We start from the raw sequence: 18,840 nt of genomic DNA on the forward strand, positions 1-18,840 counted from the left end.
ACGAAAATACATAACATGAGGTAAGAGGAGGAGAAAAAAAAACTCCACTCAGACTGAGCTCCTAGTGGGAGAACAGTTTGATAACAGAAAAAACACCTCAGCACAAAAAGCACATGACTATCAATACACCATAGAAACACAAGACAAGCAACGGGCGGGTAAAGGGTAGAGCCGGTGTAGACAGCGCATCCGGTCCTGCAGCATGTCTGCGCTGGTCCAGTCGACTGCCATCTTCCCCGGTAGGGCACAAGCATCGAAGCCGTTTGGAAAGGGAGGGGGGATCAGTGTGTGCATATCAGTGTACGTGTGTGTGTGTGTGTGTCCAGAGTTCAGCTGAGACAGTGTCCTTCGCCCCGCCAGGCTAAGTAAACAGTCTTCCAGCCAACCCAGGTGGCCATGCATGGAATGGGGGGAACAGTCTAAACACAGTCGTTATCAGGGTGTTTTGTTCAGCTCCAGCCTTGAGACCGCAGCTGGCGCTGAAGGGGTCTCCGCATGAAGTGATGGTGGTTTTTACTTTAGTGCAAACAACTCATATGAATTTCAGAGCTGTTCTAACAGTAATCCAGTTTTTCACTCAGAGGTCTTGTTCTGAGTATTCACGGCAGCCGTGCGTTCTCAAAGATCTTATCCGTGCTGCACTCAATGAGCCCATTTTGAGAAACTCACGCCTCGTCCCATCATTTCAATCCCAGCGGGCAGCCTTGTGGCGGTTTGAACAGCCGGTTCCGCTTCCTTAATTCTTCGATAAGCCAGGGCCAAGCCAGCTCCGATCAGCAAGAACCCTGTTATCATGGCATTTAACCCAGTATCACTGCGCTTATATGCATATGTTTTCTACTTTGTACACCTAACATACAGTGCAATAGTATAGCATCAACTTCATTTCATAAGAGGAGTAGAGATTAAAGCTGTTAATATATATAAAAGTATATCCATCCATCCATTCACTTCCGCTTATCCTTTTCAGGGTCGCAGGGGGCGCTGGAGCCTATCCCAGCTGTCATAGGGCGAGAGGCGGGGTACACCCTGGACAGGTCGCCAGTCTGTCGCAGGGCCAACACACAGGGACAGACAACCATTCGCACTCACATTCACTCGCACCTTCACACCAATTTGGATTATCCAACTAACCTATCCCCACAAGCTGCATGTCTTTGGACGGTTGACATCTTACTTTGACCCAGAAATCAGTTCGGGCTAATAAATATGAGAAATAAAAATTACTTTATCAAACTCATAAACAATAATCATCATGTAATAAAGTGAGCAGTGACCAACTGCCTTGTTATCAGCACCACAGTTCAAAAGTCAGCATGCATGTTCATATTGGAGGGGACAGAAGCAGATTAGTGCGTGTGTCTCAAGAAGGAAGTCACCTGGATTTTCAAATGTATACCATGTGCATCTACTAGGAGGCTGAGGGGTAGCACTGGCAGCATCAGTATTTTTTGCACTGCAGAAGCTGTAGTAGAATAGTTGCTATTAAAATCAACATGGCTGTTTTTTTTGTCATTTGGCAACACCTTTTTTTCTACATGTGCTTCCCAGCTGTGCTTGTTCCTGAAGCAGAAGTTGTTCAGAGGTTACCACAGTGCCTGATGTTGTCTTTCCCAGTGTTAGACAACTCAGCGCATTTCTTAGACTGAACATCTCCAAGGTCCAATAAACCTGCAGAGTCCTGTTGAATTTTGGGATATTTTTTGTCTCATGGATGAATAGGAAGAATATATTGGAGGGGGTTTGGAGCTCCTCCTCCTCCTCTCATATCCGAATGGACAAAAGCTTTTCCCCTTTGGGTGTCAGGCCTATAATGTGGACATTAGCAGTGCAACAACTTTCACCATGCGGTTTCTGCCCCATTGTAGCTCCACAGGTGTGTTTTTATGTTTCTTACGGATAGATTACGTTTTAATGCAAGCACTGTGTTTGAATGAGTGTGAGGGTTTTTTTTTATTATGCCGTTTGTCATAAATGTATTTCTGTGACTTAGTTTATGTATTTTGTATGTATTTGCACTCTGTGTTACTGCTATATAAATGTAAGTACTTACTTTAAAGAATGCAACAAATGCAAGATTGTTTTAAAAGGTTAAAATTAGGTAGATAGCAAGAGTTTTTGGATTTGGTTAAGACAGCTCGTGCTCAGAGTTACATATTTAACTATCATCAGACAGATCTGACCTTGTAGTATTTAAAATGTATTTTTTTATGCATGTACGTACACAGTATTAGATTTTGTGAAGGATTAGAAATTTTAGGATCATAAATTTCTGTCTGTGTAGGTTTGTGCTCACAAATGTGTGTGACGGTAAAATTTAATAAGTTATGCTTGTAAAAAACATTTTTTTATATTCATGATAATATGGTAATAATAATAGCTGATTTATGTCAACCTGTGCACTTATAAAATGATGTTTCCTAAATTGTTTTGCTCTCATATCTTTTAGCATTTTGTTCTGCTTCACGTCCACAGCCATTTGAAATTTTCCATTGTTCAACACACAGAGGAACAGATGAACCAGCACCTAATGCAGCCCTTCCGTCAGTGCACAGAGAGAACAGACAATACCAGCCATATTACAGGGGCTGCTGCTCACACCGAGGGCTTAATTCAAGTAGAAAGATTTATGTTAACAGAGAGCAGCCATACTTCCCAGGCCTAAATGAAGTGTACTTCACTTTGCTGCCAGCCTTTTGGTTTTAAGTGACCTTTAAAGCTTTACCTGATGGATATAGATATGTGCTGTGAGCAGTTCAGTTAAACACTGATTTTTAGTCTAGGTATCTTAGAGAAGCACTCATAGAGCCCTTAGAAAACTTAAAGAAAGTGATTTGGATTTAAAATGTAACCAAAATTTATAATAATATGTAATATGAAGCTATAACTTGGTTAGCATGATATCTTAAAGGTGAAAATCGTTGGTTCCCTCCAACAGAAACAGTATATACACCACAGGTATATACGTACCTGTGCTTTGAGTGACTGATATCTCATTATGTAATTTCACAGGTATTTCTGTCTTGTTTTCAGATCAGTGGAGCACACACTGCTACGTGCTATGTTTGTTCCTCCTCATCAACTGCTTTGGAGCAGCTTCTCCCCTTTATGCTCCTCCCGCGCCAACAGGTCTCCTCTCTGCTTTCTCTGCCACGCAAACCAGTAGCGTGGTGGGAGGCAAGCAGAAGGCAGTGACCTTCAACAGGCTCGTGGTCAACATCGGAGGGGATTTCAACCCAGACACTGGCCACTTCCGCTGTCGCATCCCCGGGGCTTACTATTTCTCCTTCTCTGTGGGGAAATTTCCCAAAAAAATGCTTTCTGTCATCCTGGTGAAGAACGGAGAGGAGGTGCAGGCTATAGCTTATGACGACTTCCGCAAGAAAGGGAGAAAAGTTCAGAGCCAAAGTCTTATGATTGGTTTGAAGAAAATGGACATAGTGTGGTTGCGCTTGCAGCCTAGCCCCCAGTATGCTTTGTACAGCAACGCTGGGCCTTACATCACCTACTCAGGTTACCTGGTCTATCCTGATGCCATGGCAACCAGCTACATCAGCAACCACTTGTCTACACCTGCTCTACCCTACCCAAACTGTCCACCTCAGGTCAGAGGCCAGAGAGAGCAGCCACGGTCTGCCTTCTCAGTAGCACGGACATCAACCCTCATGGGTCACAGCAGCTGGACACAAGAAAAGCCACCAATCACCTTTGATGTAGAATATGTCAACATAGGGGGCCATTTCAACAAAACCTCTGGCCGCTTCACCTGCCACTTCCCAGGGGTCTACTTCTTCGCCTTCACTGTGGGGAAACACCCTCGTAGGGCTGTTTCAGTGAAGCTGATGACCGGGAAGGGCGAGGTGCAGGCGATGGTGTTTGATGATGACACATCAAAGAGAAGGGAAATGCAGAGTCAGAGTTTGTTGCTGTCTCTCAGCAGGGGCGACAGCGTGTGGCTGTACAGTCAACAGGATGAGCGCTTTGCTGTTTACAGCAACCAGGGCAGGTACACCACGTTCTCAGGCTTCCTGGTTTATCCAGATACAGAAACACCTGCCACCAGCCAGGAGGACAGAGGTCACCTATAAATGTCTTAAGGTTGTAGCTGTTTTTTGTTCCCAGCCTGCAGTTTATCTCCACGTCAATGAGTCAGGTAGAATATTTAAACTGTGGTCAGCATAGTTTAACAGATTCCTCTCTCTCTCTTTCTTTTTGTAACATTTTGTTTGTTTTTATTAAACAGTGTTATTCCAAAAGGTAACATTTGTTGCCACCAGATGGTGCTATGATACAGCTAAGTGCAATGTTCTCTTAGAAAATCTGTGATACAGTTTGGGTTTAGGTGCACAGATACAACTATCTGAGAATTTTCATTTTAAAAAAGTGAACATTGCATGACAAAAAAACCCGTTGTAAATGATGTAAAGTTTATTCAAATTTATGTACTACAAAATGTAGACTTAGAGTTGCACCATGTTAAAGTTATTTAACTTTTATTTGTAGAAAGATCTGATTAAATGATTTGTGTGCATTTTGGGAAAATGATAAATAAATTTCCTTAAATGAGTTTTACATATGTTCTTTTTTTTTTCTTCTAAATCAAACAAATGCTGGTTTGTGGATGAAAATAAACCTAAGATAAACCTAAAGATTAGACACGGGGCGATATTGGCTCAAGAGTTGGCATTTCGTCTTGTAATCGGAAGGTTGCCGGTTCGAGTCCCGGCTCCGACAGTTTCCGGCGTCGTCGTGTCCTTCACCAAGACACTTGTGGTGGTGGTCAGAGGGCCCGGTGGCACCAGTGTCCGGCAGCCTCGCCTCTGTCATTGTGCCCCAGGGCAGCTGTGGCTACAATGTAGCTTGCCATCACCAGTGTGTGGATGACTGAATGTAGTGTATAGTACTTTTGGGTCCTTAGGGATTAAGCCCTATACAAATACAGGCCATTTACCATTTAATTAAGGATTTTTATAACATATTATAACACGGGACTCAACATCTGACAAATCTCTTTCCAAACATGAATCCCTAAATGTTGCCATTTCTACTTAAGCTCTTAAAGCTTCTAATTCACAGCACCATTACCACCAGAAAGAGAAAAAGAGCCAAACATTTATCTTAAATAATCTTTATTGGCAATTAGAAAATTGGTTAAAACATGCAAAAAAAAAAAAATCCCTCAGTCACGGCCCTCTAATTGAGACGCCTTTGTTTGGCCAGATGGCTACTTACAGGCATAAATAAGGAATAAAAAGTCAATGTTTCTGGAAGATGTAAAAGTGAAAGATTATACAAATATGATCAAGCAGAAAAGGTGACAATGGTTGTTTTTTTTTGGTTTTGCTTACTCTTTATTGAATAACTGCATCCCAGATGTTGTGACTAACTATTATAAAAACTATTTCCAGGTAAACCCTTTTTTTCTTGAAAATATTTATTCAGGCAGATCGTAGGATTCACCCATTATCACACTTAATCTAAGCCTTCCACTTCTTAGGAGCACACCGTGGCTTTCCAGTGTTTGTACTTGTTTGACTAATCAAAGTTTTGCATGATATACACAGTAAAAAAAAAAGGTTGGCCAAATCACAATATTTGAACAGGAGCCTCTTTGTCTGTGAATGGTTAAAAATAATAGAGTAATCCATGAGAAAGGCACAAGCAGCACTCTAAACCAATCACTACATGACTAATGCCAATGTCATGGCTTCACAACAGAGGCTGGGAAAGGACTGTATGTTTGAGCTATGATGTTGTCTTGTAAGTTAATGTCCACATTATCACCCCTGTGTTACCGCCTTCTTCTCTCGTCCTGGCCCGTCACTGCACATCCCAGATCTCACAGAGCAGCGGGGTAAATTTGTGGTCGTCCGTTCTCCAGGATGTGAGCATCTCCGCGTGGAAGTGGTTGAGCGTTCTCAGCTCTGTCAGACGGCCCAGGAGACGAGCGAAGTACTGCGGCTCCTGCGGATGCTGCAGGGCGCACAGCTTCCTCAGCACATCCAGCATGGGCTCCTGAAGTCTCTCAACAGCCTGCTGATCTTTGACATAAGGCCGATCTGGAGAGGAATAGAGTGGATAGTGATCATCATCTTCACAGAAATCAAAATTTGAATCAAATATTACTTTAGGAAACAACAAAATACATCCAAATCAATGCCGTTAACACTATTTTTGGGGGGGGCTCACCTGGTGTCAGGATGGTTACGGCAGTAAGGAGAGCTTGTTCCTCCTGTGCCATGTGGAGTTCGCTGATGCTTTTGTAAAAGTTGAACATGGGTGTAATGAAGTCTTGTGATATACCTGCAGAAAAAGAAAGCAACATATTTTTTTCTAATAAAATAGAAAGTTTTATATATAAAGTCAGTGAATAGTAAATAAACAAGTCCTCAAAGTAAGAAGCCATCTCTTAAGAAGCTTTGGTTTAATTACTTAAAGTAGAGTAATTCAATTTCTGTTGTTGTTGTTCATGTTGTGGAAGAGCCAATAAACATGTTTATGCTGACTGGAAGTGCTCTAAACACAGTAAACTGACCTTCCCAAATTAATAATAAAAAGTCTTTGATCTGCAGCTCTACGCAGACAATGTTAGTCTGTGCACTAACTTGATGGATGATAAAGGATTGTCGATGCTGCTGAAAGCTGGCGAGGTTTTATAGTTTTAAGATGCACAGAGACGGCCTGTTTTATGTAACAGCCTGTACTTTGACCAGGATAATCTATAATGTTGTATTATACTATTCATTTTATTTATTTAAAAGATGCTGTAAAGTTTTTCATGTAAAATACATTCAGTTTTAAGCTTTTACAGCTAATATGATCAAAGACTGGAGTCTCTCAAAGTTAAATCAAAAACACATATACAGGGTCTGAGGTGGATGTGCTCTGCTGCATTGTGGTGAGAAGAGTGGGGAGGAGGTGGATGAAGGTGTGAGAGAAGCGAGGCAAAGGAGAGAGCGAAGAAAGAGTTTTTATGAGTGAATTGTATTCAGTATGTGAAGCCATCAGAAATTACGACACAATTATTTGCAGTTAATCATAGATCTTATCCTTATCCTAGCCCTGCGTCAGATTGGTGACCTGTCCACAGTGTGCCCCGCCTCTTGCCCTATGGTAGCTGGGATAGGCTCCAGCCTATATGAATAAACATATTTCATATACATATTTCAAACTACTCTCTCTATATTATTTAAAAGTTTTTGTTTAGTATGCTCTTGCACGTTGGCAGCATTTCCTGATATTAAAGCTCTTCAGCTAGCAGAGGGTGCCTGTCTGCTCGGGCACATTATCGAGCTTTCAGAAATGCCAGCGGGGCTCAGAGGGAGAGAAGTGGACAATAGCACTTCTGATGTTTTGATAAGAAACAATGGCCTCCTCAGACAGCTTTGACCACTTATTCTCCCAGAATGGCCTTTACTGTGAATATCTCTTATAGGCACTATTCACACCACAGCAGCACTGAGGGACCCAGTGACGCGCACACACGCCTGCCATCACCGCTGCTGTCTGTCTAACTGTCCAACCTGGTTGACATAATGACACCCCACATTAATATAAATGATTTTTTCTTTTAAAGGAGACAACACAGGGGACGTGAGCAAAAATCTATAGGTTTTGGATTAAAACAGCGGAAGAAACTCATGCGCTGTAATAAATTAATCCCAGAAAAGCCACTCTCCTTTAATCTGCAAGCATGGATGCACATGTAGCGCCGAACGGAGTGAAACAATAGCCGGTGAAGGTGTGTGCTCATGCGTAATCTATACCCAGCCAGAGATCAACAGGTCAGCATACGTAACCGACACAGATCAAATATTAATCAAGGACCTGAAAGACTTAGCTGCTTGGCTGCAGAAGACCAAGACTGCTGAAGGTCATGAAGCAAGAGCTGCACACATAAAAACCTGCATCTGCTATAACTGCTGAATATCTGCACCGACACATTTATAGGTGCTGCTGTAGACTCACCACTCTTCCGTATCCTCTCCTCTAAAAGTTGCGCGTATCCAGTGGGCATCTTTTTGCTGAAAACCTGAGCTGAGCGCAGATATGTGGCTTCCACAGCTGAACCCTTCAGCAGAGCAATCTGATCTTCGTGATCCAGAGACAGAAACCCTATGACAGTCATAACACTTGTCATTACAACAGGCAAGATACTGTGTTTTTACTTTACGTACTCTCCCAGCATCTGTCATGCCTCTGTCCATGACCTTAAGATAACACTGCAGTGTGCTCCACAGGATTGGTAAAAAGAAAAAAGAATTACCTGGAATACTTTTTGTAAACTCCACCAAAACTTGAACTTGACTTGTTGCCACTTCTGTCAGTAGGAGAAAGTTTTCATCTGCGCTGTACTGTTCTTGTAGCTTGAGGAAAAAACAGCGGGAAAAACAGATCAGAGGGAAGAGGGAGCAAACAGCAAAAACTCCACAAAGCAAACGGATAAAACAGTCTCGGCGGCATGTAGTCATGCAAACATTATTTCACCCAACAAGCTGGTGCTGCTTGTCTGATGTCTGTGCATACAGGTTTTATTTTCTTAGCTGCATTCCCCGCAGCCAGTTTTCATCAGCACTGTTCGCCTGGTTATTTAATATCAATATTTCTGTTTCGTACCAGCTTTTTAGCAAAATCTTGAGGAATCTGATGTTTGTTATAAGCATCCACGATGAGTTTCATGAGTGCCTGCTGCTCTTTGGTGAGTTCAACTTTTTCCTGGATTTAAAGAGAAAATCAAAAACAGCCCATCATTAAGCGGTGACGTCTTCTGTGCCTGTTTGAGAGCATCAGCGAGCTCTGAGGACATCTGCAGATGTTGAGGTTACCTTTGACAGTCTGGTGGTGGAGGTGACCTGCTTGTTGTCGACATTCTCTGGCCCCTCCGTCTCATCCCCAGTCGACTGTCCTGGGGAGGCCTTGGTGTTCTTCCGCAGCCTTTTAGATTTACACTGGATCTCTGTCAGCAGGCCTGTCAGTAGCGACGAAGGATTCACTTTGCGGGTTAAATACCTTGCAGGTTTTTAATGCAGCGGCAGTGCTGAATGTTTATTTTCATCTATGATGGCTTTGGTCAAACTAATTACTATCTATGTGCAACAAGCAGGCAGATTACTGCAACTCTTGCTGTTTACTATTTTAACATCACATCATAATGTGAACTGCACTCTACTAAATGTGATTCCTTTTCTACCTTATTCCTTCCCCAAAACACTGCAACTGCCTCTACTTTAGATTTCTCTGATCAATTGCATAATAAGTTTACACTTAAGATAGTGCTGAGAAGAGAAGCATTCTCAGTTACCATCTGTCTTCTCACATTTTGATCAAAAATCTAACTCACTAGTCTCTTGTTGAGGCAGCAGATAGAGAGTCGTGAATGCCTTTCACCCTGCATTATTCATCACATCTTCTCTGTACTATTTATGAGCAACAGGAGTCCAGCCTCTCATTCTTCTCTTTTCAGCTGACAGCTCTATAATAGACCCCAATAATCCTCCAATACCCAGTTTCAGAAAAGTGGGTGCTCCTATTTACAGGTTTTGCCTTCAGTTAGAGGTAAGCTCAGCATTTGAAACTATAGAGACAACTGAGAAACATCAACTTAAGGCAAAAATCACTTTAGCAAATGTGTCATGTTCTTATTTTTTTAATGCAGCTTAAACAGATAAACAGATGTTTGTACTGTGTGATATGTACTGACATGTAATCCCCCATTAAAATCCAACAGCCCATGTCAGAATGGAAAATGTACACTTATATTTAGCAGTCTCTCTTAATCATAATAAGTAGATGTTACTGTGGGAACACGTTAACGCTCTTTAAAAAAATAATCCCTGTTTCAGCATCCTCTAATGCAGCAATACTCACATTCTGCCAGCATGCCCATCTCCTTGCACTTTCTCAGCCGGCACTCCTGGCATTTCCGGCGCATGTACATGTCCATCTCACAGTTTCCGCCACTCTTGCATTTGTACACAGCGTTTTTGGTGATGCTCCGTCTGAAGAAACCTGAACGTGGTAAAAATAAAAATGTATTAACAACAAGGGACGCCGATATGTTATGATCTTTAATGCGCACATGAGAGTTTGCCAGTTAATTACTGGATTTTTAGGGAATTTGACACAACGTTCCTAAACCCCCAACCTCACCCTGAAAGGTCGTGGTGGATCAATGCACCTGTCTAAGCCTGGTTGTGCTGGAGAGATTTTTTTTTCCTGTTAAAAAGGAAGTTTTGGCTTCCTACTGTCACCAAGTGCTTGCTCATAGGGCGTCATGTAATTGTTGGGTTTTTTTTTTTAATATCCTTATCATCATTGTAATATAAAGCTCCTTGAGGTGATGGATGTTGTAAATTTGCACTATATCAGTTGAACTGAATACTCAGAATCTACCTTTATACTACAAAAGCCTAAAAAAGAGCTGATTAAACAATGATCATTCCTTAAAGTTATTTTGTGTTATCTTAATCCTTTACAGTGTCATTTAGACTGTGAACATTTAGCAACTCACAGAAAGAAAGGAGAGGCTAGATAAAGGCAAAAAATGTATTTTAACTAAGAGCTATTAGAAATCTTGGAAGCTCGTTTAAATTACAGGGGGAAAAAATCATCCATGACTGAAAATTTCAGGTAATTATCTCATAACTTAGAGTGTGTTCAGAATTTTGACATACCTAACTCAAAATCTTGATTAACCCAAAAGTTCAACTTAGTTCGGACCGGCATCTTTTTTCCCACTGGCAGAAACAAAGCTTCCATAATCTGCATCGATAAATTGTGTGAGTCATTAATCTCTGGCTCTCGTCCACAGTGCATCTTTTGTCCTGTCTCCCTCCCCTTATCCCCAACCAGTCTTGTCAGATGGCTGTCCCTCGCTGAGCTTGGTTCTCCCGGAAGTTTCTTACTGTTAAAAGGAAAATTTTCCTTCCCACTGTCACCAAGCTCTTGCTCAGAGGAGGTCTTCTGATTGTCAGAGTTTTCTCTGTATTGCAATTTAAAGCACTTTGTTGTTGTAGTGATTTGGCGCTATACAAGTAGAACGCAACTGAACTGAGATGAACTGAAGTGAATGGAGAGACGAATGCTGTGGCGTTTGTTACTCTGACTGGCAAAAATGAAAAAAATAAAAGTTATGTTACAGCTTCTGTATCAGGTCGTGACATAAGTTGTGTTATTTTAAACATAAATGTCAATGCCATAATGTGTGTGTCATTACTTTTGCTTATGCTGAATACTTTTGTTTTGTTTTTTTGTGGTATTGGTACTTAGAAAGTAAATAAAGGATCAGCTCCAGATTCCAGCTTTCTATAAATGATAGTGTTACTATACTCGGAAAAAACTCGAGTTACTGCTTCACTAACTGTTCTAATTTAGTTGTATATTGAACCCAACTGGGTTTAATCCAAACACCACACTAATAAGTTATACCTGGAGTACTGACATGCACTCACACACACTCACACACACGCTCAGAATAACCGTGGAACAGTTAGCAGACATTCTGACATCATTAAGCACAATGGCATGCAGTAGAGTAACTGAGCTCAGGTTGCTCGTGCATTGTACAGCCGAAAGCTGAGAAGGAACCCAATCTGGTGGCAGTACCAGGTAGACCTGAGCCTATTCTCAGTCAAATGGCAGGACAGGTCAGCAGCCACACTCCTGGCATTGTCCCACTTCACAGTGTGGAATTACACTTATATCGTTTCACCCTGTTGTTTGGCAGGATCCACACCAAATCAACAGCGTCATAAAGACATGGTGACAGCAGAGTGGTGGCCTTCAGCAGTTCATCCCCAAGTTAATGATTTGTAAAAGGGACAAAAAGAGTTGTAAAGTCCTTGCTCTTACTGTAAGATTGCCTAATTTTATTGTTTTTTGTTACCTTAAAATCAGCTTCAAACCCTTCAGTGTATGATTGCGTAGTTAACCTCCTGTCCCTGAAGGGTTATTAAATACGAAATAAATGGTATTTTGTTCTCAGTGTACAGCAGCTGTAAAGGATAACAGATTAAAAAAACTGTTTTTACAAGAACTGAGTAAGGTATCAGGTCCAGCATTGGAGCCGCTTACACAGGCATTTCAAACTGTTGAAGACATCTGGAATTAACAAGATTGTAAAAGCATGTTTTCTCTTCTCCATTTGTTTGAACTGTAGATTTAAACACATCGTCATCATGGTTAGACCCCTTAAAGTCAACAGCTAAACACAATAACATGATGTTGGAATTTGGGGCAAATGTCATTCAGCTCGTTATTATGCAGTTGCACACTAGACACAGAGTCAGTCTTAGATGAAAACATTGTAAAAGATTTTTTTAAAGTGGAGATATTCTTGTTCGTGTTGCTGTTCTTATGTTTGACACCCCTGCACTAAAGCATTGTGAAGCCACTGCAGAAGTACATTTACTTCTTTCTAATGGCTAGCAGGGGCAACTCCTCCAGGTACAATAAGAAATATGACTGTATTGAAAAGCTGGTAATTTTATAGTTAGTTTATGGTCTCAATTTCAATAGAAGATTAATCAACCACAATATGCTTTAGGATAAGCCAACCTTTTCATTACCAGGTCGCTCCCATATGAGTATGCAGATTCCATCAGTTCCCACCCCTTACTCATGACATCCGGTTTGAGTCACCGAGGCCATGACATTGAAATTGCTCTGCTTGGGCCTTTGTAACAGGACATCACGGACCAACGCCTCTGTCAGTGCGACCCAGGGTGGCTGTGGCTACAATGTAGCTTGCCATCACCAGTGTGTGAATGTGTGTGTGAATGGGTGGATGACTGGATGTGTAAAGCGCTTTGGGGTCCTTAGGGACTAGTAAAGCCCTATACAAATACAGGCCATTTACCATTTTACCATTTACCAACGGATGATGTCACCCTGGTTACGTATTATTTTTTAGGATGTCTGTGCTTTCACTAAAGTAAAGGATTTTATTGCTTTATTCTCCACTGTATTCAACCCTGTTTTTATTCTATCAAAGTTTTTCATTTCCCACGAGGCCCACCCATGTCATCCTTGATAAGTCACCACATTTAGAAAATCCCTAAATTGCTAGTGTCTTTCAGCTCCACCAACTGCTCTTATCATTACACTGTAAAGAAGACAGGCTATTTAGAGTAACAGTTACAGTTAAGGATCACACTGCTGTTTCCTGTTCTACGTCTCACCTTTACATCCCTCACAAGTGAGAGCATTATAGTGGTATCCAGAGGCCTTGTCTCCACATACAACACACAGTTCCTCCCCTTTAACCCTTCCAGCTTGTGACAGGTGCCGGCTTCTCTTGCACACAGCCGGCACAACAGAGGAGCCCTCCTCCATCTCCGCCTCATAGCTGCCCTCGAGGGGTCCTTTCCTCAGTTCATATATCCCTGTGTGTGAATACCATTCGTCTCCATTATACTGTGGGTAGTAGTTCTGAGTGGAATAGTATGGAGTGGAAGACACTGTTGGCTCCATGAATTGATACTGCATGCTGGGATAGCTGGTGAAGGGTAAGATGTCAGGATCCTGCAGGAGAGGGCTGCCTTGATCTGTGAGGATATCTAAGAGAAGAAGAGAAATGACATGTGGCTTCATCTTAGTCAAATGTAATCAGAGATGCAGTACAGTTGTTGCAGTTTTAATATGAACAAGTTACTTGAATAATAAAGTTCCTTGAAAAGCTAAAGTGTCAAAGTGTTAAAATATTAAAAGAAAAGCTTTGCAACGGTTGACTCCTGCCTTTAAACTAGCTTTACTAAAGGCAAGGTAAAAAAAAATTCCAACCATAGAGAATTAGTAGACTCTTACATGACAGTAACACCGGGACGACCAACAGATTACATGACAAAAGATAAGCACAGACACGGAGGACAATCGGGGGACGTGAACAGATTGAGATAATCAGCCAGGAGAGGGAAGTAGAAGCAGACACATGATACAAGAGGCAACTATTGTAAAAAAAAAAACTACAATAAAACAGGAAGTAGGAACAACACCTAAGGAGAGAAGCACAGACACATAAGGCCATTTACCATAAATAAATTTGACACAGAGGAACTGGCACGGGAGAGTAAACAGAAAATACTGAGGCAACAACGTAACTAAATAAGTTAGGGAGCGGATGAAGAACTGAAGGCTCAAAATACAAAAGTATATACATCAAGATAAAGCTACAAGCTAAAATCCAAGAAAAGAATATCAAATAAACCGTCGTATAGAAATCCAAAAATCAAAACTCTGCTTCCAAGAATTGTAAACCGTGACGGTTAAACAAAGTTGAAGGTTTAACTACTTTCTTATAACTATAAACTATAAACCCATAAATGATTAACAACCTGCTTACACGGAGGAGATTGTGGCCTTTAGAATTAGATTTAACAGCACAACGAACAAAATTACACATTTGCAAGTGATATCCAGTCGAAGAATGTTAACAGGATCGTACTTTTGGTTCATTATTACATACTGATGAATTTTATAACCTTCATATACAACTTATCAGGGATGACTATTGACAAGACAACACAATGCAATCATCTCTTGACTAAAGTGACTGTGAAATGTTAAATTTTGCTTTTAAAGCCATCAGACCACCTAATACTAACAGAATATCAGTATAGTATAATGTAACACTGACCTCTTGAAGACTTAGTCTGGACCATGGCCATTTCCGTGAGCCCAAACACACAGATTATTTTGAAACTTTGCTCTCTGATCCACACTGTCCAGCTGTGCTCTGTTCAAGTCTATCTTTCCTTTTATTAACCAAAACAGTCATCTTCAATTTCTTCCTTTCGATTGGCGTGCTTTTCCCAAAAGATCTGAGTACAGTACCTACTGTAGCAACTTGGCACTTGCTTGAGTAATCCCAGAAAGAGCAAAGGTTGTCACAGCTACTTATTAACCACATAGTCACATTTCTTCACACTGCAAGTAGCCAGCTGATATCAGAAGTCATTTCCAGATGTGGACACAGGTACAAGCTGACTGCTACTGTTCAGTGAGCTTGAATTTGTGGACAGGTCAGATCCGGCTCATGCAATTGTTCGGAGGAATTTGAGCATCCATAAATGCTTTACAGGTGCTGGATGAGAGTCACCTATTGTTAGTTGATATTTTCATTCAAAATTAAGATCTGATTTCTAAAGTAGGTGATAGCAGATGTGCAGAGTGTACTTTTTACTTTAAAAAATAATTTTGTTCAGCTTGTTAGTGGAAGATTGGCGTTCTGTTGCCACTCACTCAGAGTTGTTACAGACCCTTAGTCACTGGCAGATAACTGACTATTGTGACAGAAAAATGCCACAAAGTAGCCTCAAACTATTAAACGTATGTTTGTTTACAGGTCACTGTGAATTAGTAATAAATCATCAATAAATTATATCTTTGCAAATGGTCTAATATTCAGTTCTTGCTGAAACCCTGACTAGTGGCTGAGAGCTTCGCTTTGGTTAAATCAGTTCACTGATACTCATGGTTGTGTTTGTACTGTCTGCGCTCATGGCTCCTTCATCTGTACATAAAAACCTGTACAGAAACTTCTGTTCTAAAAATGTGCTAAAGAGTAGGGTGAAGGTTAAGGCTAAGACTGGGTTTTTATGGTGCATGCATGACTCATCTATTAATGTGTATTTACTCCAACGTTGTCTTTACTACAACTTAGCTTGAGTGATATCCTACTATTTCTCTTGTTACTTAGCACTAATTAGCAGGGATCCCCGTCTTTAAACTGCACTCAATGAGTCTGTCAATGCAGCCTGCCAATTAATCTTTCTACTGTTAGAACTGGAATTCAGCACTGCCCTCCTCTCATACAAACTTGATCACTTGTAGCTCCTAAAATCAAACCTGCAACAATTTCAAGCTTCAAAATAGTTCACAGACCCGTGCATGGGTGATGCCAGGGTGGCTACAGCCATCTTTTATATATGGTTTCTTGTTTTATTGTTCTAAACACTAGTACAAGTTAAATGCAGCGATGATTTCCCCATGCTTGTACTGATTATAATTGCAAAGAATGTTGTCACTTGCTCAGTTTTGATTTTGTCTTTCTGTAAACTTACCATAAAAGTGGGAACTCTCTAAGATGGAGAATTCATCGTTGGGTGGGAGCTGCAGTGGTCCCACCACATTGATGTCGGGGCCCATCCACTCATTCATTCAGGAGCGTTGTCTGTCACCGCCTCAGAAAACACAGGTTGGACTGGGCTGGAAAGCAGTCACACGCTTTGAATTTGGGGAGCTCTGTAACAAGCATGAAAAAGTGATTTGTCAACCGAGATGAAGCAACGCAAGTCCCTTAGACGTCTGCGCCCCGCTGGAATTAAAAATCATCTTGGGAGTCTCCACATCATTGCACCTGACAGGTCTCTCCCACGCTGGGAAGAGATGTTCGGTACTTCCCTACAGAGAGGTGGAGGATGAAGGTCAGATGACCAGACTGCCGCAGGAAGACCAAGTCATGGAAAGAGGTCTGTTCTTTCTTTCTGTTATTGCTTGTCCCGTTACAGATTCATGTAAGACTGTGTCATTAGTATGACAAGATCATTGTCTCTGTTAATTTGATTTCACTGAACATATCATATGGAGGCCTCACCTGTTAGCAAACAGCACTGCTTATTAAATCTTATATTAAAATCTGGACAGCTGAGGAGATTGAAAGCATCGCGTACAATATCTTAATACCAGTTCTCAAATGTGTCAGAGGGCTTTCTGCTGCTAGGGACAAAATATGTTCCCATGTGAGACATGACTTTTATAGACCTCACCAGCCACATTTTTAATTAACTAGGTGTAATTTCCCTTGAGTCTAAAGCTACCCACAAGAATTCAGAAACCCGCTGCCCACACTTCAACCAAATCTTCAAACAATGCCACACCACAGCCTTAATAATAAGTCACCAGTAAATTAGAAATATGTTCGTTCTCAATCTCACAATTCTTACCTTCTCTTTGGCAGCTGAGGTTGAGTTCCTTCTTGCTGAATTTTTCCTTCCTGTGACTTTTTCTTTTCTTTTTCTTTTTTTTTTTTGGTTTGGGAGGGGGGGAATATCCACGCTGTGAGCTACAACTCCATCAATACTTTCTAATGAACATTAAGCTGCTGGTGCCTGGACATCATTGAGACCATGTGTGACTAAGTTGGGGTCAGGGAGAAATGGAGGGTGGTTATTAATTAACCCTCCTCCCTATCCAAGCCAAATCCCTCTTTATCTGAATAAGACAACAGGCTACCGCATGAATTCCCACCCACATACACAAACATCACACACATGGAGCCATATCCAGTCATTAGCATGACACAAAAACTGGTATGAGTGGGAGCCGGCCGAGTATAAGCCATGTCTGTTAAAATCATCTAACAGTTCACTTGTAATAATGAAAGCCGGGGAGAGCTGTGGATTTTGAGCGATATGTTTGTTTTCCTTTACAATATTTTCATGAGTGCAAAAACAATTGAGGTATAATGGAAAACTTCTGAAAGCAAATGTGTGGCAATAGCTCCTATCTGTCCTTGAACTGATTCTACCCATTTTATCATGTCATTGGAGTATGCAGTACCAGTCTACACCAGATTTGTTTGTTCTGGCACTCCGCAGACCCCAGGGTACCTGCCCTATTGTCTGTGTACATTCTAAGACGAGCATGCACACTGGAAAATGTTCTTCTCTTTATAATTCTTAGTTTTCCCCAAAACAAGTTTAATCATTGATGGGTTGTTGCTCCATCCAAAGAGGCCCTTCTGAGTCAACAGACAGTCTCTTTGAAATAAACAGAACCTTTGCCATTGGCTGCTGACTGTTTGTGGACTATCTGCTCTGTGTTTAAGAGCATGTGAAGAATGAGCCAGCAGCTATGACTGTAAATGGCTGGAAACAACTCCACTAAACATAAGTTGCTGTAATATTCAGAGCTCTTATAAGTATGGGCAATGTTACTTTAAAATGATTAAAGTTTATAATATGCCAACAGATATTAGGCTTTGTCATTCCTTATGGTGTTTTGTTTTTTATTCCAGATGGACTGTGTCATTGTGGCTGGCATGCAATAATGTAACAGAGGCACACCTTGGTGTCATACGTGACATAACAGGCCGCATATTCACCAGCGCTTTGGATCCCTGTACAGCTGACCAGCAACAAAGTCCACAGTCCTTGAAATGTCTTATCACCATGTGAAAGGTAATAATCATTGGACTTTTTGCAGGCAAATCACACATAGCATTAATTAAGTCTTATAAAAGAGGGAATAGCTCGTACAAGAGAGGCTAACATGCTGGCAATGAACATCCTGTCCAGCAATTATGTTTGGGGGTGTAAATAAAGCAAGCGGAGAGATAAGACAAAGGATGTTTACAGTGAGATGGAACGCAGACCCATCTTAGGGATACTCAAAAATGTCTCATTTGAGCAAGCTGACATAAGCGAGCACCATAAGGAACAGCATATTCTGTCAAAAAATGAGAATCAAAATACAGAGACAGCACACTTTGCTAATGATAATAATTAAAGAATAATTAGTCAAGGAGCTGGGTAGACACAAATTGAACTAAACCTAACGATATAGAGTTAACATGAAGTTAAAAGAGGCGAAAATATGTTTGGGTATTATCTACTATCAGCACTTCCAAGTAGTCTGTTGACTTTGGTGATTACATCACTTTCCCTCGAGTGCCACTACCAGTTGTGTTGTGATTAAAATGTAAAATATTTTTAGTTTCAAGTCCCTCTCTGGTTAATTTGTGATTCATTACATTTTTAAAGTGTCTTAGGTTTTAGAAAAAAGAAAAAAGAAACAAACAAACAATGTTAAAATGCCTAGATTTATTAAAAACAAACATGCTGA

At 41.0% G+C, this 18,840-nt stretch overlaps 2 protein-coding genes across 3 annotated transcripts; one reads left to right on the plus strand and one right to left on the minus strand.

Moving 5' to 3' along the window:
* Window positions 1-1,080: 1,080 nt before the first annotated feature.
* c1qtnf13 (C1q and TNF related 13) lies at window positions 1,081-4,556 on the plus strand. Its single transcript, XM_040025366.1, has 2 exons — window positions 1,081-1,876; window positions 3,034-4,556. Exons 1-2 carry the CDS (start codon window positions 1,846-1,848, stop codon window positions 4,086-4,088), a joined length of 1,086 nt encoding a protein of 361 aa, XP_039881300.1. The 5' UTR covers window positions 1,081-1,845; the 3' UTR covers window positions 4,089-4,556.
* Window positions 4,557-5,327: 771 nt separating this feature from the next.
* On the minus strand, window positions 5,328-17,143 carry nr1h4 (nuclear receptor subfamily 1, group H, member 4). 2 transcript variants are annotated; one of them, XM_040025363.1, is made up of 10 exons: window positions 16,941-17,143; window positions 16,059-16,239; window positions 13,179-13,556; window positions 9,868-10,008; window positions 8,826-8,968; window positions 8,617-8,715; window positions 8,267-8,366; window positions 7,969-8,115; window positions 6,190-6,303; window positions 5,328-6,059 (listed from the first exon to the last, which is right to left on the minus strand). In XM_040025363.1, the coding sequence occupies exons 2-10, from the start codon at window positions 16,153-16,155 to the stop codon at window positions 5,821-5,823; spliced, it is 1,458 nt and encodes a 485-aa protein (XP_039881297.1). In that variant the 5' UTR covers window positions 16,156-16,239; window positions 16,941-17,143; the 3' UTR covers window positions 5,328-5,820. The 2 variants fall into 2 exon arrangements, with proteins under 2 accessions (XP_039881297.1, XP_039881298.1); XM_040025364.1 differs by lacking the exons at window positions 16,059-16,239; window positions 16,941-17,143 and adding an exon at window positions 14,633-16,015.
* Window positions 17,144-18,840: the final 1,697 nt, after the last annotated feature.

Source organism: Simochromis diagramma, unplaced genomic scaffold (assembly GCF_900408965.1).
Source record: "Simochromis diagramma unplaced genomic scaffold, fSimDia1.1 OVJJ01000293.1, whole genome shotgun sequence".
NCBI lineage: Eukaryota > Metazoa > Chordata > Actinopteri > Cichliformes > Cichlidae > Simochromis > Simochromis diagramma.